This window comes from Chlamydotis macqueenii, chromosome 7, assembly GCF_036417535.1.
Source record: "Chlamydotis macqueenii isolate bChlMac1 chromosome 7, bChlMac1.mat, whole genome shotgun sequence".
NCBI lineage: Eukaryota > Metazoa > Chordata > Aves > Otidiformes > Otididae > Chlamydotis > Chlamydotis macqueenii.
Window position 1 is genome coordinate 36,828,914 of NC_141562.1, and position 23,698 is coordinate 36,852,611.

At 39.9% G+C, this 23,698-nt stretch overlaps 1 protein-coding gene across 1 annotated transcript in view; it reads right to left on the minus strand.

Moving 5' to 3' along the window:
• Positions 1–23,698, minus strand: part of ADAM12 (ADAM metallopeptidase domain 12) — a 177,901-nt gene that overhangs the window by 110,013 nt on the left and 44,190 nt on the right. The window contains exon 3 of the mRNA XM_086751789.1: positions 19,603–19,676. Coding sequence (XP_086607915.1) covers positions 19,603–19,676 — 74 coding nt within the window. The remainder of the gene's footprint in view (positions 1–19,602; positions 19,677–23,698) is intronic.

Below are 23,698 nucleotides of genomic sequence, written 5' to 3' on the forward strand. Positions count from 1 at the left end.
GCTGTGCAGCAGGAGGACAGCAGGAGAGATCAAAGCTATTGACACTGTCTTAGATCCCTCCATCAGCAACAGATTTGCTAGCAGAAAACACCCAGACAGCCAAATTATCTGGAGACATTTGTACTCGCTTATCTGCCTCCATATGATAGAGGAAATCCTATGTTCCGATCAAAATAAAGAGACATTAAAAAAGAAGAAGTATTAGGTTCAAACAATATCTCTACAGACGACCATTTCGATATAATATTAATCATAAGTACAGTTGTATCCAGATAAGTTACAGTTGCACCTAGATAAATTACAGTTGCATATCGTTGTCCACATCCATCCAGATGTTCTGGAAATCGTTCATTATAGTCACACTCTGTAACTATAGAGATAGCTACGTTGTGCAAACATCCCAAGATTTATTGTAGTTTTAACTGCTATAGGAGTAAAATGAGATGTCTAGAACATATTTTACTGATCATGTCATGATGCAGAGGTCTTCAAATGTGACCAGGTTAGTAGCCGTAAACACTTGAAGAAAGCAACCAGACTGCTAGGTCTCAGCCAGAAGGACACTGCCTTTCACGGCTACAAGACCATGGACATCTTTGGAAATCGTGATTCTAATCATAGAATGGTTAGAGTTAGAAGGGACCTTCAAAGCCCACCCAGTCCAACCCCCCTGCAAGGAGCAGGGACATCTCCAACCAGATCAGGTTGCTCAGAGCCCCGTCCAACCTGGCTTTGAACGTTTCCAGGGATGGGGCATCCACCACCTCTCTGGGCAATCTGGGCCAGAGTTCTACAACCCTCATTGTGAAAAATTTTTTCCTAATTATAGATTTATTAACCAAAATTCAGCATTAGGTCAATTAATCATTAACTTAACGATGAATGTAAGGTCATTACACATACTCTAATACGCTTTTTCTACTACTTGTATGAGATCACCAGCTACTGTAAGTCAACATAGCTCAGATAAATTGGGCCATTGATTTTACGTCAATGACAGATCTAATCTACCAGCTTCTTTGCTCCTATTTTTCAGCTTTGCCTAACTTATGCTCCTTACTTTGCCTGCCCCTGCCATGCTGTCTAATGCTCTAATGTAGTGTCATCCTGGCAACCCAATGCATACATTAAAACATAGAATAAGCAAGAAGATGGAATTTGTTAAAAAAAAGGTCCTGGCAGCTGCAAGATGTCAGCTGCATTTGTAATAATAAAGCACTCATCTGGGGAGCACAAAAACCACAATTTTCAATAATTAATGCAAAACCCAAGCTAAGTCAGTAATGCTAGCCAAGGGTGATAACAAGAACATATTTTATTAGTAGAACATAATCCATTTATTTTTTTCTGGCATACAACATTGCCGCTTACGTTCTTTCACGGCGCCTGAATTTGTATTGTGGTCCTACACGCTACTCCACCCTCAAAGCACAAAAGCTTCTCTGTACATCATTAGATGTCTGTCTATCTGTTCTTTTGGTGTATTGAGCTTTTGTATTGGAGAAGGGAAGGCTTTTTTTTTTGCCTTCCACTGAATTCTTACCTCAAAAGTGCCCATTTGGAGAAACCTTTTAAACGCATCAAGCAGTAAAGAGTGCTAAAAGAGCATTCTTACCCTTCCCTGCATAGGGCATGCTAAAATCCTACTGAACCACTGATTACTGGAGATTGCTCCAGGGGGGGGAAAAAAAAAAAAAAAAAAAGCCTCTTGTAAAAGATAAAGAAAACGGAGATTTCATATTAATGCCAACAGACTTTGATCTAGCAATATATCTACCAAATGTTATTCCAGTATCACACTCTAAATCTTTGTCTCTAAAATGATGTGGATTGTCAGAATTTCATACATAAATTTATAAAAGACCATCTTTAATTTCATGCAAATGACAGTCCTAAATGGCCCTAGTAAAATAGTCATTCTCTTCTACTCTCATAAATTTCAAACTTCGTCCAGTTTTTCACAAACTCTGAAGATGAATGACGCTCTAACTGTTCTCATAACACATCACTGCAGCCTTGGCCTTACGCGGTGTTGCTATGCTGAAACACTAAGTTCCAACAAAAAAAGCTGATATTGAGTAAAAGTTTTAGCAGTTCTGAAATAAAGCTCTGTATAAAGTCAGGAAATTAAACGTTTTAACATGCTGTAAATGGCCCTCTTACTTCCTAGGTAAAAATGTGTGTTCAGTTCAAATTTGTGACTGTTTTGGAGCCCTATACACTGTACTTCAGATAACTTGAGGGTTTCATCCACCTATGCCATTTTTTGTTATACTAATGACACTATCTATTCCTTCCTGATTGAATGGCTAAATATTTCCCTTAAAAATATTTTCTCAGGAGAAAAAATAAGTTCTAGAGACTTTTTCCAGAAATGCCTGTCTTCAGGACAGAAAAATCAGAAGCCAAAGGATTTCCCAGCTCCATTCTTGTAACCATGCTGCCATCCTACGTATTTACTAACTGTGTAGCGACAATAAATGTGATTGAGCTAGTTTGCTATGGTGCCAACGTAGTGGGAGCCAAACGTGGCCATAATTTGGAAGACTCCTAACTAACAGATGAATCTTAATGAGTCCATTTCCACTCTGCTTGTCTCTCAGGATTAAAAAAAAAAAACCTCTCAGGTCACCAAGGGCAAAGTACTGGTTCTTGAAATGCATCCAGAGCTGTGACACGCTGTAACAGTTGGGTCACAGATATAAATAGTTCAAACCAATTAACGGTATAGAGGTTCATTTACTACATCTATGGGGAGCAATTCCATGTCCAAGCCGCCTGCAGAGCTTCTGTGGGCTTTCGGGACATGAATCAAACACAACAAGGACCTCACAGGTCTTATTCTAGATCATTACAGAAATTTTACTGTGGCTTTTCAGGGGTAAGAAAGTCAGAAACTAACATGCTGTTGCTGATAAAGACATTCAGTTCATTCAGGCCCACTGGAAAATCACAGTTTCAAATCTTTCCACAAAAATATTACAAAAATTGGTTGGGGAAATCATCACTACATAATTAGCACCTGTACTATAGAGTAGAATTACTACCCACATGTTTCACAGTCTATATGAATACATGCAGTGAATTCCCCTGTGTCATAACAGTAACAAAGAAATAAATTCAGAGATATCCTGTGAGGGAATAGGGAACCAGCAAATTATCTGTGATTGTTCTTAAAAATTAACGATTATTTTGCAAAAGGAGGAAATAAATCAGTGGCAGAAGTGACTAGCACTAGGATATCTTCCACGTACAACAGAATAAAAACAGAATAAATCAAATTCACTGCTGAGAACATGAAAATGGTAAACAAACCATGACTAAGGAATCACAGGAAACAAGAAGAAGGGTAGAGCATGCTCCTTTTTCCTATTTATCTATGGAGAGATTAAAAAAGGAAACATTTCTTAACCACCACTTCATGTCTTTATTTCAAAATAAATCTGTCATGGTCCTTGTCCATTTAGGACACCACTACTAAAAATACACTCGTGAGTGTAAATATAAGAACTGGTCCTTAAAAATCTTTCTTTTACATAGATGCTAGATGTATCACATGAAGTAGCTGTGTCCTAGCAACACTATAACTCTTGCTAAACTCAAGCAATTGGAAAATCAGTCAAATTCAGACACGATTAAGATTAAATGTCATAACTGACAAGGTATGAAAAATACTAGGCCTTTCCAATTTAACCTTTTTTAATTCTCATCTCCGTATCTTCTACAATCATTCATGCAATGACATTAGTAGCACACAGAAATAAATTAAAATTGACTTTCGCTAAAAGTTCTGAACAGCACATTAGCTGTTCTCTAAGCGTGTCTGAGTGGAGTTCCCATTCTCCTCTGAACCGAACGCATGCAGCTGATACAAAGCACAGGTGTTCTCAAGCTCCAGATTGGGCTGTGTTAGTACTTAAACCTAAGTTGCATCCTCAACTTCTTTCTAAGCCTGAAGGCTCATAATTTTTCCTTGACTGGACTTCAACTCAACACCATTGCCAAGTCTTTTTTCATTTGCAAGTGGGTGCAAAGACTCCTGTCTATGCTTTATTTGAGAAAATCCTGTTCTTCTGAATCTAATGTTTCTGTCTCTCCTAAACCCAAGGTTTTCTATTTTCCCATAGAAAATAGAGTTACTTCCTCTTCTATACAAGCTTCAACAATCAAAATCAGTCAGCCAATTCTGATATCAATAAAATTGTGTCTTCCAGATCTCAGAGAAATTTTTAAATTACACATTACTACAGACTCAGCATATATTCAAGTCTCTTAAGTTTTTTGGTTCCATTTTACTTCTCTGCTCTGGCATATTTTCCAGTAGTTTTCTCTTTAATACAAGTTTTGCAAAGCAAAGAATCTCTCCTGTGACCAATTTGTTCTCTCCCATTGCTGCCTGTTTTCTTCCTCTCTACCTCCTCTCTTCCCTAAAAACATCTTTTCATTTAGGCAAGTGAAGATAATGATATGGAGAACAAACAGGAATTGCTATGGTTGACGCTATTACAGCTTACGAATTAAGATGACCTTAAATGAGTAATGTGTCCCCTCAACCTAATCTATTCTTCCTGTACAATTTTTAGTCAGGAATTATCACATTGTGTTAGTTTCCTTACACCTCATTCCTGACATAATTTCCTAAGGGAAAGACAGTTTTGGGCGCTCTACCTTGTGCATACTCCCTAAAGTGAAAATACCCAAATGCTAAATTTTAGATTGTCTCTTTCACTATCAGGACAATTTTCCCCTGTGCCACCACACTGTTAATCCAACGTCTCACATGTGAGCCAAGGACGGCATTCCTGAGAATTCCTCAGTCAAGAGCCTCAGCCATGGGGGCAGTGATTTCATTTTGGTGTTGATATGAAGTTATAATCACAGCTAAAGACGCTGTCTATATCCCACATTCACATCTTATACATTTGCTTAAGTCAGTGCTCCAACTCGTGTGTGACCTGCACACACATCCTTTTTCACGTTCCTCCTTCAACACTTCCAGCAATGCACAAGCGCTACACCGTGTTTTACAATCCCACAGCAGCGTCAGAGTATCGCTCAAGGCAACTGTCACAAGCAGTAAGTCTTCTAGGTGATCTCTTTAGATAAAGTAAGGAAGAGAAAATTACATCTCGCTGAAGTTTAAGGTTCACCTCATTTTGAAGGCAAGGAAGAGCTCAGGCTGTAGATTGCAATTTCTAAAACACACTCATTTTAAAAAAAAATACACAGTAATGCAAAATTTTGGAATCTTGTGGGATCTGCAGTTCTTGGGGATTTCAGTTATCATCTGCTGAACTTTCACAGACATACCTGCCCTTGCATGGCCTTCAGGAAACACGGCAAAATCTGTAGAGTTGAGATCAGATTTCAGGATCTGAGTCTCTTGCAAAATGTGTTGTGCTCCAGGTTGAACACTCTCCCCAGAGTCTATCTGTACAGAAAATTCATACCTTTCTTTTAATAACAGGATTATGGGAAAGATGAAAAAAGAAGGATTTTTCTACTTTCAGTTTTGCTGCCAAAAATGAGAATGTTTTTCCGGTGAAGTTAAAATAGGTGAGGACATGTCCTGCTCTGTTTTAACTCTTGGATGTTGACAGACCATTCATAACCTACCTGGTATGACTACCTGAGCGCAGGAGATATTATGGTTTCAGCTGATGCAGTAAATTAATACAAGCATGAAAAACTAACTTAATAAAATTGCTACACCTCTAACTGTCTTAACAATAAATGAGTAACTATTAGGAAAATCTACAAAATTCACCCCAGTACAGAAACCCTATTCAAAAATCCAGCAACAGCAAAAGCCCTGGAGATGTGGTTTCACGATCTTCCACAGTCCCTGTGCTCTTGAAGTGATTTTCACCCTACTTGAACTTTAAAAAAAAAAAAAAGAAAAAAGAAAAAAAAAGGTATAAAGAAGCAAAGAAGAACATTTGAGACGAGAAAAGCAACCGTGTTATGATTAAATATGTATGGTAGTACCAGTGCTTCTGTAGGAAGTACGCAAGAAAAGCAGCTGGCTATTAAGCCATGTAACACAAGACAAGGCATCCCCCTCCCTGCAGACTTCTAATATTGTAAGGACAGTTTCCAAGGAGAAAGCTAATATCACTGTAATAGTTATCTTTTACTGGAAAAAGCATATATACTTTTGCAGAACAGAAGTCACTTCTGAAGCTGTACCTAAAGTAAATTATTCATAACAGAAGAGATAAAAGACAGAACATTTCACCAAGTAAAATATTTAGACCCCCGTAGCTCTGAAAGTGTGATCGTACTCATACTAACTGGGCATACTGGGAATCAAAATGAACCTAAATTAAGTGGTACAAACTATGCCTGTAAAATATATGGTGTTGATCAAAAAAGAGAGGTCTCCTGTACCTACATTTAGTCTTTCAGGTTGAACTAGTTCAAATAGAATTAAGCCAAGATGCAATTAATCAGTGCTCTTACATTGTGCTACTTATCAATATGTGAGCGTAAAACTTCAATAAAATAGTATGCCTCAAGGGCTGCTAAATGTATCAATATTCAATTAAATAATGTTAATAACGCTATTAAAAGAGAATTAACAAGAGTTTACATAGGAAATATCTCTGTCTGACATTAGGTGGCTCTTTAAGCATTTTCTAAAGAAATACTGTAAAAAACTATTAAAATATTTATGCAATGCTTGCACTGGGTCTATTTAATGGGCAGAGCAGCAATAATACCAGCAGTTTAAAACTTGTCGCTTCTCAGCACCACATGATTATCCACCAGTTATGAGAGATAAATAAATTCCCAGCTTTAGAATTTTAATGCTTTTCATTAGAAAGAAAAGATCTTCGAATCCTTCATTAAAGCTCATAGCTTCACCAAAATTGGATGCTTCCAACTATTTGTTGGGAAACTTAATATTGGAGTACGCTGCAGCAGGAACCTGGGCTGGAGCTTGCCAGAGGGGCTCAGGAAACTTGGGTCTCACCCCAAATCTTTGTTCATCGTGAACTCAGGCCTCGGAGGCAAACCCTTCACAGAAAGCTTAGAAAGCAAGGAAGATTATTTCATTCAAAGAGATTGTGCTGGTGCAGCAGTTCTGGGGTTTGTGGCTCCTCCTCTATTACTGAGTAACAAAAAGCCTCCCAGGACTTGTTAAATTAGCCAACGTAATGAAGTCCAATTCTGTGTTATTTGCACAGGGACTGGAAAAGATTTCACGTTTCCATGTACATAAACAAAACCTGGCTCAGCACACCAGGGACTTAAGAGGTTTATAAAATAGAAAAGACATTCACATTAATCTGTTAAACAATTCATTCTCTACCCTTCCCTTTCCTACTAAGTGAATTCATTACTTATTAAAAACATATATATTTGCTGCTGGCCGTTCTGCTCCCAGTGACTCACTACTGGAGCCCAGCACCCTGGGGCTCACTGGTGGGGACAGTGATGCTGCCCCAGGGGAACATCTCCAGCCAGGGGAGAAGGAGAAGGAGAAGGCAGTGCGCTGGCAGCACAAGCACTGGCAGAAAACTGAAGATGCAAGGATATCTCCTTCTATTATTATGAGGATTTGGTTCCATAACAATGTCAGTCTTACTGTAGCAAGAAGAACAGAAAGTCTTTGGGAATGCCCCATTGATACAAATTAAATTATTAGGATGTGTGGAAACAAAAAAGATTGATTAATTCCCTGGAAAATAAAAAAAAAAAAGCAGTCCCTCTGATGCTGCCTAGGCAATTGTGAGCATTTTTCTTCCAGGAATTGCTAAGCTAAGGGAAAATGCTTGTTTCTTGCAGAACAGCTTGGGCAAACCTTGTCAAGTTAAACCCATTTTCACATTCAGGCATCCGCAACTCCTCTCAAGGAACTCTCACCTACCATTTTGATAGATACTCCTCTAAATATGTACAAAACCCCATATTTTATTTTCCTAAAAATAACAGCACTTATAATTTTAAAAGATCAAAGATATGGTACTAAATAAAAATATCTTAACAAGAAAATTGTAGTGGAGTCTTTAGAGACTCCGTAGCCTGGTCCTGATCGGGGCTGAAGTACGACAGTTTTGTTTTGTTTTTTTTTTTTTAAAAATATCATAATACCAAGTCACTGTTCCTCTGAGTTCAATGAAAGTAAAATGCACGCCCTACTTAAATATTATCCTCAAAATATTTTGGAAAGACATTTATTTGCCACAATTTACATCCACAAAATAAAGTGATGAAGATTTTTAAAGATGATGCAACTCCTCTGTGAACAAAGATCGTACTTCAACCCAAATACAAATGAAAATAGTAGCTACTTGCTTTTGATTGCTTTATTTCCAGAAGACACTAATAGCTACCCACTTCCTTAAGAAAACAAACAAAAAAAATTATCCCTATCGCATCCCACGTCTCCTCCTCAAATATTTTTGTTTCAGAACAATTTATGTTACAATCATTGCCATTTTTTGTGCTACCTCAATGCTACCACCCAGCTGATAACATGACATTGTCTACTTTGTATTTGGGGGGTTTTTGCTGTTTACGTAGGTGTAAGAGATATATTCCATTTTTCATTTCTTCTGTAACATTCAAAATCCCTGCTGTTTCATAAATTAAATTTTTATTTGCTCAACTACAACTGCATAAGCTATCCAACGGGTGGAACAAGTTAAACTATTGCAGCTTCCGCCAATCCAATCCAACCAGATTCATTTCAAATCTAATCAAGTTATGATACACCTAACAGGCACTAGCCAGTCCATAACAGAAGATTTGCCTGTTTTCCAGCCAAATGCAGTGGGTCTGAACACTCTTATTTTCATTTTGAATCCTTTGCCAAGTTATCGTACAGGCATCTTTCATCCAGAGATTGTACAAGTGTCTTTTTTAAAGCCCATATCCAGCCAGGGGACACATCTAACACAGGAAATGGTGTTGCACCGGACTTGACACGTACTGCAAAGAAACAAATGTGTACGTTGAATTTATGAGTCACCCCAACACATTTATTAAGCATTAAGTTGTGCTTTTACAACTGGTCTTCATCAAAGATATTTCATCTGTTAGCCAAAGCGTCATCTTTTCTAATGACTCATAACGAAGACTCATTCCATTTAGCTTGATTTTACTGGCTCATCAGCCTCTTGTTCTCAAGGGGCTAAGCTGTTCTTTTCAGTATGTTCAACCCACATATAAGTGGCCATTAACTACACTTTCTCATTATGTAAGAATCAGCTAATCAAGACTGACCAAGAAATAACTGATGTTGTGATTAAAGAGAGAGACATCTGCTTGGAATTATCCAGACCGCTGTTTCAAAACTGATAAGGCATTTACTGCCTTAGTATTAAATTATAGCAAGAATAAATGATTTTGGGGGGCATCAGGGAGAATGTGGGGTTTACTTTAGCTGTCACTTAGAAGAGGAAGAGACGGAGAGCACAAAGTGCAAGCAAGGACCTACGTCGAGAAGAAAAGCAAGAACCTGCCTGCAAATCGCATCAATACAAGTCACAGAGGGAAGCAAAAAAAAAATTCTAAGCTATGTTTGAGGGACTGAATGTAATGTAAACAGAACTATTATTTCCATGGTTTTCAGAGATGCAGTAAAGGCTAAGTTGCAAAAATATCTCTACTTCCATCTAATTCCTGTTCCTTTTTTTTTTTTTTTTTACTTTTTTCTAATATTCAGAATAAAAATAACATTTTTATCTGTCAGATTCTTTTCTCGTGTAAATCAGGAACCACCCCCCTGAAGTCAGATTGGGCCGCATATATGTATTTCCAATGAAGTTTGACTAGGAGTCTTGCTTGACTTTATTTCTAAGTGTCACACACAACTTTTCTGAAGCCAGAAGTTTTCTTATTTTGATCAGAGCACCAGAGATATTTCCTCTTATTCTTTCTTTTTACAGGAAAACTGTAATGATCTTTTTATACACTAGCAAACCACAGATACCAGAACGCTAGTCAGATAATATATGTAACATGATAGAGATTGCATTGAAACTGAACCTTAACCGAACATAACTCTTCTTTTCCTTAGGGGAAAAAAGAGCATCAGATAGGAAGAGGACAGTGTGCTTTTACTGGCCTAAATAACACTGTGAAAGTGCAAATATGTGGGTCAGATGAAGGAACAGGCAGGCTCTGCTCTCATCCCAAGAGGACTCGGGAAGCATAAATTGCCAAGAACAGTCCCATTTAGGGGGAGTATTAACGGCGTACTCAAATTACCTTACTCATACAAAAAGCATACGTCTACACACGGCCAGGTACTCGATTTTTTTTCATAGCTGCTTCAAATGAACAAGTAACAGGTAGTAAGATAAAAGCACAGAACTAAATTGGACCAATTTCTTGAAGGAATCTGTCTGGATTACTGAGGCCAGACTTCAAAGAGAGGAAAAAAAAAGAAAGAAGTTCCCTATTGCCAAGCTTATGTTTCCATATATGTATTTCCTCCACACTCAGACTCCACATACACACTCTGCTTTTTGAATCATCCCTCTTGGCCGATACTGCAATACTTAGTGCTCATATGCTGCTTTTCATCTTCAAAATGTGAACAAATTAATCCTCGAGGCTGCGCTTGAAGGAAATGAAATAAATAAATACCACAAGTCCTGTGTGGAGGTGAGCTGACCCGGCCCGGGCCTAGCAGAGCTGGCCACTGCACGAGCACCTCGCAGCCCCGTGCTCCCAGCCCACCACACTTTGCAAGCGGGTATTTATTTCTTCGGCAGTCCTTTCTGCCATCCTCTGCAGCCCTGAGAAACTGCGCTGTCACTTGGACAGGAACTGACATTTTCTGGAAAGAGTCTCCAATTTAGCATCCAGGAAAGTATCTGCTTCTTTTCTGAATCCAGCCCCACACAGAAGATTCTTGTCCTTAAGTACCTTGCGGCTGGATTTTTCTCTCTTTCTTTCTTTTTTTTTTTTCCTTCTTTTTCTACCTTTTTCTTTTCCTTTTTATTTTATTTTTTTTTTTAAGAGGAAAGCCTTCCATAAGTAGATGCAGAGAAACAGCTGTTGCAGCAAGCAGCTCTGCAGACATGCCTGCTGCCTGAGTCACATACGCCTCTCTCAAAAAATGTGAAAGAAACCGTTACATCAGTGCTGTTGAATCAGACCGTGCCCAAAGAAACATCCAGGGATCATATTCTTCTCCTGCCGACACGGGGCATTAATTTCTTCCTCCCGCCGGCTCTTCTCTTTCCCCGTATTTTGTGAGACAGGAGGATCCAAATGTTTTTAGAGAGGGGGTCTATGCACGCTGGCCTCCTTACCTGCACCCCTGGCAGAACAGAAAAACTTGAAACGCTTAAGGCTGCCCTACTTTAGCTATGGAAATTAATATACACCTGGAAATCTCTCTCAAAGGAGTTTTGAAAAAGGGAAAAGAGGAGCGAAAAAAAGAAAAGAGAAAGAAAAGAAGAAAAAGGAAAGAAGGAAGAAAGAAAAAATGAAAAAGAGAGACAGATTGTATCGAAATTTATGTGGAAGTTCCTGCACTCAATTCCTGACTGAGATTTTTAAAGGAAACTAAGGTATGAACTCTTCATAAGAAAAGGATGACTAATTTCTCTTTAGCCCCTTAAAAATATTCTTATACTCAGTTCTTCAGAAACATTTGGGTTTTTGTAATGCTAAGGGGATGTAATACCATGTCCCAGGACCTCAAAACACAAATCCCTTGAGAGTGAGAGGGGAAGGAAAATAAAATCTTCTTGGACCTTCATGTATCTAAACTGCATGACCACAGCATGGCAAAGCTGCCAAACCGTAGGATTTTACCATGACTGTGATAATATTATCAGGGGGTTGGTTTTGGTTTTGTTCTGTTTTATACCTATGATGGAGCAGAAAAACTTGAGGATATGAATCTGAAGTACCACAAAAAAACAAGAGAAGCTTAAAAATACTTGCATCTTGCGCTTTTTTTTTTTTTTTTTCCAGTTTTTATCTAGTTTGTACTGAGAGGGACATGTATTGCTAGGATTTGTAACATCCTTCTCCTGCTGTTATCTACTTTCTGATACATCCACCAACCAGCTAAAATCCTAAGAGGGCAAACTCAGGGAAGGGACATGACATGACAGACCATGACACAAAGAGCTGCCAACACCAATCTGACATACAGGTAGTCCATCATATTAAAATATATGTGTTTTAGGGAAACAATAAGGTGTAGCTTTTCCTCGCAGGGGAAGGGTTGAGTGGATGTTCACTCAGATGCTGAAGATTAATTTAGGTTTTACATACCTTTGCAGATCTATCAAGACAAATCTACGTTACAGAACTTGACTCCGTTACTCTGTATTCATGATAAGGAATCAGTGACAGCTGTGCAGGGTGTGATTTGGGAGGAAAAGTGCAAGAACCCCTGCCACCACACACACATGAACAAGGAGGCCAACAGTCAATGCTTCTAGGAATAATCCCCTGCAGATTACCAGAAAGGTCTGCAGCAGGTATGCGGTCACTTTTGGTGGAGCACAGTCGAAAGCAAGGAAGCCAGGGCCCAGCCCCCTGTCTGGCGGGGATGCAGATCAGGCTCCTGGACAGGGATTATGAGAAGAACCGAATTGTTCCCTTTGAATACTTCATTTCCGTGTGCAATATAAAATAAAAGAGAATTCATCCAAGGAACTGTACTTCAGTGTACTCTGTATTTACTAACTCCCTAAAAATAAATATATGAAACGGTGAACACTATAAGCAAATTAAATAGCTGGCATCTTTCCCTATACAATTTTATGAAGGCAACACTGTTCTTCCCTCCATAAAGCCCCCAGGAGAGACTGAGATCCTAGGAACTGAGCATGTGCCAGCAAAATGCCACAAGATGCAAAAAGAGAGATGCTCGACACATATCTGCCCTTATTCAAAGACACTGGACCCCTGGGACTGAGCACCAAAGTGAATATATCTCACAGACAATTCATTAAAAGCAGGTTCAGCCTCAATTTTAACTTGAAGCCTCGTTTACTGTCCTCCCTGTGTTCCTGAAGACAGGAAGAAACATCCACAAATGTTTCTGAAAAGTAGGAGAATCCTCTCGGTTTTGTTGTGGTGTCTTTACAGGTGCTGTGAAAAGGAGACCAAACATCCCAGGTAAGGTTGCGGCACATGATGACACAAAGCAAAATTCAGTGCTTCCCCTTCACCGCTCATTGAAACGCCACTCACTCTTGTTTGGAACAAATTAAAAAGCCCCAACAAAAGCAATCTGAAACCTGCCCAAGCAGCAGATAGCAGAAACACGTGAGGAACACCCAGGAGCTTTGCAAGCAAAGCCTTGGTCCAGCTGGACGCACCCATACTTCTCCTGCCAACCCGTGAAACGGCTGTGAGGCCATCTCTCCGCAGGCCCACAACACTCCTGGGCCACGTGGGCTGGCACTTGACTATCAGTGGGAGACTGCAAGGTTTCCAGAAAGTCATTTTTATCTCTTCTTTCTCCTCTAATTATTTATTTTCAAGTCCCAGATGATTACATTTTGCCTGTGTGTTCTTTATCATCATCATCGAGCCGACTCCAGCCTGCCCGCAGGAGGGAGGGACGGCTCATTCCTATTGTGTTCTTACAGCCGGCTCTCCTCCTCTGCTGAGCGATGTCAAATTGAAATGCCGAAAACCTCACATTCTGCAGCACAAAGGGAGATTAAAACACAGTCCTGAAAATGTAATATTCTACTGCTGCAGCATATCTAGAGAGCGAAATCTAAAGCAGGCACTTCTTTATTAAATTTATTGCACCAGCAAGTGTATTTCCCTCTCCATTACTGTTAAATATTTAATTGGAAGGTGCAGCTCTAGGGTTGCTCTGACTGACAGACACTGAACAGGCCAAACCTTGTGTTAACTTGGTTCAAAGCTGCACTGGAAACAACTATTCTCAGGAAAATCTTCACCAAAGAAAACAGCACCTGCTTTACACATCAGACTAATTTGTTTGCATGCTAGGTGAACAAGGGTTGTAGTTCTGCAGTACATACAGAAATGTTGAATTTCCCCATCTCAGTTTTCCCACCCGAGAAAGGGGATCGTTCCCTCAGTCCTTCACATGTGCCCAGGCCGTGGGGCAAGGACGAAGTGGCACCGGCTCTCCTGGCCCTGTGTATTCCCCTGGACCCAGGGTTTGAGCTGTGAATAGGACACAGTCCTCTCTTGTCTCCCGGACACTTGGCACAGCCCCACGGCCCTGCTGTTTTATGGGACATGGGAAGAGAAGAAGCCATGACATTTGGCTGCAAGAAGGTCTCCAGAATACAAATTCCAATAGTTTATCCTCTCCACTTCCAGCATACTCTATCAGCATATAAATATCTTCTCTCATTGTTCTTTTTTTTTGGGTGTATTTATGTAAGGAGGAGAAAAACAGATGAAGAAAGAAGCAGTTTATTTCCTGATGGAGTTGAATCCTCTTACTCCACCACACAGCTCAAAGATGACACAAAGGCAGCCCCAATTACACAGTCTTGACTACCACGTAAAACCAACTGATGCTAACACTAACCAATTATAGAACAAACCTCGATATCTCCATGCCCACCCTACATCTGCCATCCTTATACCACAAAGCTATAGCAAACACCTGTACTTTAGAGCCACAGATTGATACCATCTTCACTTTGGCATAGACCATTTGACTGTTGCCATTCCAGAAGGGAAAAATTGTTATGGGGAAAAAGAATAAAATCTACGAAAAATTGCGACTTCTATTAAAGTGAAACTTTTACTTCAATTAAAGCGAAACCCCAACTGTCAGCTCACGCTGAAACACTGCAGTACAGCTGCCAGCTCCAGCATTTGCAGATAAAACAGTCAGGGGTCACAATTTTTTGGCTGAGTTACAGCACAGAATTATAATAGCAAGTATATTCCGAGAGGTCCCGTTTCTCTATTCGGTATTTGTTTGTTTAGATTTGTATCCTCTATCTGTATTTCAAGCTGATGATTGTACATAAGCAAGTCAATTCATTAACAAATTTTGTCAGCTATTTGCTTTGGCACTGGAAATGGGTTGTTTCCCTGCTCAATTAATCCAGCTAGAATGTCACTTGCACACCAATCAGTGCTCCTATTCAGAAAGGTCATCCAGAAGACAGAACTACCTTTTTTTAACCAAGAAGAACAGCCTCATTGGAACAGGTCACATTAGCACCACACATGAAGATGGCTGTTGCCTACTTTTCTGACCGAGGGGATGCTGCTGGAACCTCCTCCATCCTGGAGCTAAGCTTTCCAGGTGACCTTCAGTACCGGACCATTACATCCCAATACATCCCTGGTGCTGTGTCTCACTGTAGAAGCAGTAAACGTGCAAGGGGGACAGTCAGAGATGCTCTAAACCTCTGGAGATCTTTAGGATTCTAGGGGATTTAAAGGATAAGGTGGAGCCTTATACCATAGCCTAGGGTGGATTTTGCCTCCTGATAAACAGAAGAATTTTTACTGGGAGAATAAAAGGCAGCAATCTAACCTCATATATTCCCTTTTTTATATGGCTTTGTTAAAGGTTGCGTTATAAACCTGACAAAAAAAAAGAGGATAAAGTTATGGGGAAATGAACAGCGAACTCTGCTTCTCTAAAATACTAGAGCTTTGTCTTGCCATTTCCATGTTCCCCTGGACACTGCCAATGGCCCATCAGCCACAACTGCTCCAATTGTACACTCCTCAAAGCCGGTCAATGAATTCCCACCAGCAGCCAAGTGTCCAGGACACACCTGAGATGCTGCTGATGTTGATGTCCTCAGGGCAAAGTAGTCCTACCTCCACACTTGCCCTGGACGCTCTCGACTTATCTCAGCTTTTTATCTTCATCTGCCACAGACCCAGGCGTACACAGGAGTCAGCCCTGAAAAAGCTCCTCAACATCTGTTCAAAGTTAGGTTTCTTCAACATTCATAATTATGACTTTTGTCAGCAAATCATTTAAGCATGAAATTAATTCTGAGAATAAGTAATTCCACTGACTTTACCTGGATTACTCACATGTTTAAAGTTAAAAGCACACTTAGGTGCTTTGCTGTGTACAGACCTATTTCTGACAGAGCGCAAAATGTTTCCAGTTGCAGAAAAAACAGCCAGTAGTCACATACCGTTCCACTCTCCAACTCAGATCTAATCTTCCAGGGGTTTTGTTTCATTTACACAATACTAAGCCCGCTTTTCTCTAAGAATCACATGCTGCCATCATCTTTAAAGGAATTTGCCTGCGCATACGTTATTGTCCCTGGCACAACAGAAGTGCATCAGTATCATCGATGTAATGCACACCCGTAGAGTCGGTTGCTCTGAGGGGTGGTTTATTTTGCAGCTGATCTGGAAATCTCTTTGTATGACAAGTGTTTCTAAAACAGTTAAAGTGCTACAGAGCTTAACGTTCTCAAAAGCGCAACCGTATTTTGTGTCTAAATCATAGTAAGAAACGTACTTGCAAAGTAAGCTCGCCAGCAGGTTTTCTGTGATTGACAAATTGAATTCACGGCACATAATTTTGTTTTTGCAATTACAAATGTGCAATGCCTGAAAATTAATCACTGAAGTATTTAATGAATATGTACAAAAGTAAACTTAACAGCTGGAAACCATAGAGAAGACTCTAAGCCCTAAGCTGTGAAGTTAGGTACCAGAAACTCTTCCAGAACTAACTTACAACATCTCGCCCAATACATATGAACACCGAGTCTAAATATCAGAAAACACCAAACTGACATTAAATATTTCCATAGACAGCAGATGGTTTAAAACATCAGGCCCCACTTGGGGTTGTCTAACGCATCTGAATCATGTTTTGAAATATAAGTCAAAGTTTGGGAAATCTCTAAGGTTTTTAATAAATGGAGTTTAATGTCAAGACTACTCAAAGCAGCTGTTTCTACTAACCATGCAGAATCATATCCAGTTTGTTTTTTTTTTTTTGCATGACCCAATGCAGAAATTATTTAATTTAGTGGTCCCATCCACTTCCACCCTCACCATTCTCCAAGGAATAACGTGCTTTACATGAAACTACAGTAAAACAACCGCACACACATCAGAGCTTCATACATGTTGTCACTTATTACTCAAGAAAAGATGTTTGTGTTTAGCACTCTGCTCCTACCTAAAGCATGCTGATTTAAGGGCTGCTCCAATGCTCAGCATCACCGCTTTCAAGATATTTGAGCTGCATGTTTCATGTCAACATCAGGAAGATGGAGCAGGCTGGAGAAGACTGCATGCACATCTGCCTGTCCTCTCTGTCGCTTTGGAGACTGATGGGCAGGAGCTGCGCCATGGAAACCTTGCTCTCTTCTCACACCTCTGGAGTCCATCATCTACCTAAGGTCCAAACTGGCCTGCTGCCACCAGCCCTTACTCCCCGTATTCACAGCAGTGAGTCTGTGTTTGCTTGCTTCATGCACCAAACGCTTCTCCATGCCCGTAACATCATGACAGGGAGAACCACCACCAGTTTCCTCAGACAAGCACGTGGGCTGGAGATTCTCTGCCCTGGGGAGCGCAGACCAGTTGTGCACTGATGCACCGAGTTATTTACAGAAACCAATATTGAGTAACCAATAAACCTATACACACATACCCTCAAAGCAACTTCTGCATGGACCTGCAACGCCCAGACCAGTATTTCTTCTGAAAATCAAAGTCAGTAATACTGGAGAAAAGTCCTGTGCAAAACCACAACCAACATTTTCTGTCGTTTGGGATCCATGAACTGCCTCAAGTTCTACAAAACCCAAGCACAGGCAAGGCTAATTGTGATGGTGTACATCTGCTAAGATGAGGAACATCATGTTAACACCATACACAACTCTTTTAGAATGCAGATGTTCTGGTGGACACTCCACCACAGAGATAGGTAAATTAGAAAATAATCATTGATAAATATTATATTTATTAAAAAGCAGATCTCAGCGTCTCCAAATCTAGTTAGACAGATGCTCATAAGAGTTAACTTACTGTGCTTTCATGTCCTACTTTAAAAAAGATGGAGACTGCATCTTAAAATGTTGTAAATCTGCCTTTATTACAGGTACAAGAGAGTTCGGTCTGTTCAGCAAGGCCTGTATTAGCAGTTTTATGTTCTTTTAATCGCTGACATGGAATGTAAATAGTTTCCTCAATTGCTGCATACTTCCCATTCCTGAAGGAAGGCACACCCTTTGACAAAGATTAAGGGAATACAAAGTTAAATCTCTGTTTACTAAAGGAATTAAATCCTCCTCTAGTTACCGGAACAGAGCAACCTGTGCTCGGGGGATCTACATACCCTTCAAAGATAGGAAATGAACAGCTAAGGAGCATTAAAAATAATGGAAAGAAATCTCAAGATTTGGGCCTGATGTTGAATAAGAAAGTGAACTGGATTTTATCACAGCTGGGTAATGTTAGGGTTCATCCAAATGACTGTAAATAAAAAGCGTTTTGCATTGTTTTACTGCAGAGGACTAAAGAGGTGCCCCATCGTTTTCCATTGAAGTTGTCCATCACCAGCCCGAGGCAGCGTGTGCTCGGCCTCCCTTGGACATTTGCTTTCACAGGCACATTCCTTCCCCTTAACACATAAAGCTGCATGGCTTAGGTCTATGATCTCTCTATTACAGTAAAACAAAACAAAACAAAACAAAACAAAAACCTCTGCTGCTTTTATTTCACAGCAAGGAAACCTACAGAACACACAGATCCTTGCTAACATTTATAAAAAGTTTTCCCTAGGCTGAGAATGATGTTTGGTTTTTATTTGGTGAGCAGCACACTGTTGTCCTGATCTGGATTCCCACAATATATTCTTGAGATGCTCTTAGAGGAAAGGCAGTAGAGATGGTAGATGTAAAACCTTTGATGACTTTGGTTTCACTTGTCACGTACTTCCAGACAAGTGACTTGATTTCTGTGTGGCTCTATACCCTTCTGTAAAAAACTCTACTCATGGGACCATCTCCACGGCAGCCCCCGGTAACCCTCTTTGAAAGTTTATGGACGTGAGTGGGAGTTGTCCAGAGCACATGGAAGGAGATGCAATATTTATACAGCCCACAAACTAAGGCTTAAGCTCAGCTTTCATCATGAGCCTCATCAATGGCACAAACATCCCATCATTAGCCCCTTGCCGGCAAACCCAGAGAGCTTCCATTTAAAAGTCCAGCAGGGGTTAAGCCCCAATGTTTGACTCATCTTCCCTGAGCAGATGCTGACAACCACTGCGTAGAGGCAACCATGGTCATAGGCAGAGTCAGGAGGGAAGAGTCCTCCAAAAAAAGTTCCAAAGACTGTAGGATTTTCCACAGTACTGTAAATAAAAGGGCTTACCACAGGAAAGGAGGACAAACCCAAATCAAATAAAAATAATAACCAACAGGAAAACACTGAGAAGCAACATGTCCATTTTCAGTCCCACATAAAAGCAGATGACCATAGAGATTCTTGTTCTATAACTAGCATGCAAAGACACACAATCCAAACTGGAACAAAACTGTCTTGTTCAGGCCTGTTCCATGAGGCACCAGTAGCAAACTTGGCCTCAGGTTACTTTTAAACCACCAATTTTAAAATTATAACCCTTCTCTTAGAACCTCCAGCACAAATAGAACATGCAACAAGGGTACTTACTCATTTCGCTCCAGATTGATGACTAGATGTTTGCTTTCCGCTTGTATGACAAACTGCAGCAGCGCTGGGTGATTCTGAAAAACGAAAACAGAGTTGGCTGAATCCAAACCCAGAGCCCATCGCCCTGTGCCCTGCTCTGCCAGGGAGCTGGCCACGTGTCTGTCGTTGCAACTTTGCACATCAGAGAACATCTTGCCTGGGAAGATAAGCACAGTGCTGTAGTATACATCAGTTCCAGGAGACATTCAATATAGTTTTGAATTTTCTCTTTTTCCTCTCCATATAATAGCATAACTACATTAAGCACTAATATAATCTCTTATTAATGCTCAATCATAGAATCTTTAAGGTTGGAAAAGACCTCCAAGATCATCAAGTCCAACCATCAACCCAACACCACCATGCCTACTGAACCATGTCCTGCAGTGCCACATCTACACGTTCTTTGGACACCTCCAGGGATGGTGACTCCACCACTTCCCTGGGCAGCCTGTTCCAGTGGCTGGCCACCTGACAAATCTTGCTGTAGTATTTTTTTAGTGAGGTACGTGTACTCAGATTTGGACTTTGCATGACCATTTCCAGTTTAAGACACCCGTGTTCAAAACCAGTACCTCCTGCATTAAGAGCAGACCTGCAATGCAGTGACCACAGTCAGCCGGGTGGCTCTAACAGAATTTTTTTTATCTTAAAGCTGAGTGTGCTAAATATTTGCATGCAGACCTGCACATGCAATTCAAGACCGTTGTAGAAATGAAACATAAAGCATAGTCATGCTGAAATATTTTTCCCCCATAAATAGCTAAAGATTTTAATATTTATTTTATAACTTTTCATAAGGAAAAAGTTTTAGATTAAAAAAAAGAATTCATGTTGGAGCAATTAGAAATATGGTCAACAATATTATCAAGTATCTCTGTGAGAACAATAGAAAAAGTATTTGCACATATACAAGTATTTAAGAGAATTTTCTAAACAAGACACCAACAGCAGAGCCCACGGAAATCCCAGTTCCACTCCAGCACGGAGCAGGGACCAGGACATCTGGATTGCATTTTCAGCACCATCGTGACTGTGCACAGTCTTCATATTGCCATTCCCCTGATCAAGTTCTTTTTAATCTCAAGCATCCGAAGGTAAATCTAGTAATTTTTTTTTGAAAGCTGCGAGAGCATCAGGAAGGTCTGGTCATCCAGTCACGCTCGGAGCCAGGAGCGACTGAAAGCTCAAGCACTTGGAGAAAGAAGCACCGCACCTACATGGGCTCTTGAAAAGGCACTTCAAACGCGAAAGCACAGTTTACGATACGCTAGTTACTCTTCATCCAACAAACTGAACTCACATACAGCTTAAGACTGTTTACACTTAACTTACATTTCATTAAACAAACTTACTGGATTGCGAGACAGTATTTCCTTGTTTTGAAATTCCAACAGTAGCGCAATAAATCAGCTGCTCCTCTGTACACCCAATGCGCTTTTCTGAAGATATATGTCAGCCAATTGCAGCACTGAAGCAGGATAATTTTAGGGTTACAGTATTTAATTGATTTGTTGAGAAATGTTTCTGAATTTGTGATTGCTACAGTGGTGCCTTGACGGAGCCCCGGCTGCGTGAGAGTCAAAGCACCCCGCCCATGGATTGCAATGATTTTTTAAATGATTTGGAAAATTGCAAATGTTTATCAAAGAGTGAAATTATGAGGAGGTTGACGTAGACTGAAGAAAATTGTAATTTTGTTGTAATAAAAAATAGCTGACAGCTCCCCAGTGCTCTCAGACATTATTAAGCACAGATTGTGACTGGGATGCCTTTGCTTTCTCATAAGTGTCCTGCCCCACTGCTTGTGCAAATTTAAATGTGTTTTCCCTCTCCTCATGCAAAATAGCAACAATAGTGGAATTCTGCATCTAAATAAAACACTAAATAAATGCTTGAGTCTACTCTTGGCATTCAGCAGACACATGGGAGTCATTTATTGGCATGAATATTTAGAAGCGCTCCTGATCACCACTTTAATATTAGTGCATTGGTGCCAAACCCCATAAGATATTCATACTATAGAGTCCTGAAAGAGTCAAATGCAATTAACTACCATATAACACAGTAAATAATGGTGATATTGCAGTAACATAAATGGATTCCTTCCAGCTAAAGGCTCTCTGCTAATATGTAAATGATAACTATGTTTATTTGTGAGTTCACAGTGGTACTTATTTGACAGTCAATTCATACCAGTAAATTATAAAGTTAAAAAAGCTGCAGAATAAAACAGACTGTTACAAGACAAAAACACCTCTCTGAGAATTCCTAAAGCTGAAGTTTCTTATGATTGAGCACGGCGATGTCCCCAGTTGGGATGCTGGACTGCTTTGCATGAGACCTAGGCTCAGATTCTTGCTTTGCCATAGGATTTTTTTCCTTCAAACAAATGGCTCATTTCCTTGTTTGCCGTCTGGGAAGAGGTGAAACTATACTTTTCTTATTCTTACTGGCAGTCATAAGCATAAATACAGTAAAATTAACACACTGCTTAGGTGGTATGGGGATCAGAAAGACATAAGCACTTAAAATGATACATTCATAGTGTGAAAGATGGCCTAATATCATTCAGAAAGGGTGTTTGGGGTTTTTTAAGTTTTCTTTCCCCCCCTTTTTTTTTCATGTACACGCTTGTGAAACGAACTCAAATCTCTTACTTGTTTGCAGTGGTGGTGAAGTCCTCCCCTAAAGCATTTGCACGGTTCTTCTACAAGAGCTTAAAAGCTTATTTTGAATCTCATGAAACTCTGTAATATTCTCCTCTTGCAATCAATATTTTCAAAACTGGGTTTCAAGATGAATTGGAAATGACTATAAATACAGACATCAGATCACTGTTTTATATTTTCCGTTTAGAATAATCGAAAAAGCACATTGTGAGGGCGCATACTCTTCCGCTCAGGACATTTCAGAAAAAACAACCTACTACAAGCATTTCTTAAGAACCACAAAAAATTTCCATGCTGGTATCACAACTTATTCCCACATTGATCTCTTTAAAATTATCAAATGTGAAAAGTAAAGTAAACCTTATGATGGTAGCGTTATTTAAACCATGATAAATAATTTTGCATGGTTCTGCCTTCTTTGCTCTACAGACTTAGGTTTTCTCGTTCTTTCTAGCCTTAAACTACGACTTGCTGCTTTCTTTTTAGCAATGTTATTTTGAAGCATGAGAGTAGATTTCGCCAATGCACACAAACTGTTCCCTGACATCCTAAGCAGTGGAACTGACTTCAGGATGATTGAAGGAGTACTCTCCGTATGTTTTCCCTCTTATTTAGAGCTTTTACTTCCAAAATCTACATCCAATTGTGTCAGTAGAAAAGGAAAAGTATTTCCTCCGGTAATTTGCTCCTTGCTTGCTTGCTGAGGGATGCTGGTTTGAATTGGCATTAGTGACACCTAATATTCTGAAGGAAATCAGTGAAACATTAAGGTAAGGGCAAGCAAGAATTTTCTCTGGTAAAGTAGATAAAAACAAATGAAGCACTACTAGAACAACTGGAAGTTGGTGAGACAGTAGTCTATTTCTGAGTCAGAGAAGTTCTCTTGTTTTTTTACAATGGAATGAAAAGCTACTTTAACTAGTACATGTTTTACGTACAGTTAAAGTTGTTGCCACCTTTTAAATCACGTTGATCTCCAGATCTTTACACAGAAAGAGAAAACAAAGGATGGTTTGGGGTTTAAGGGCTTTCCCTGTGAACCTGGAGATGCTGTCAGGGGCCCAGCTCTGCCACGAACTTTTGTCTTGGCTGGGACACCTGCATTTCATTGCAGGAAAATGTAAAACTCTCCAGTTGAGCCAACCTGTTGCACCTCAACAGGTTTTGTGCTTCTTTTATCCTTTCCACTTCTTTACTCCAGTTTGCCTCTGCAAAACTGACATAGCAATAGTTTTCATCCTCCTGTCTTTGTCTACTTAGCATGTAAACTGATTTAAAATCTGCTGCAAAATAGGCATCAAGACATTACGAGAACAGTGGCTCAACAATAGCAATAACACTGAGACAGACTCAGAAGCAGATTTTGAACTTCCCATACTTTCAGG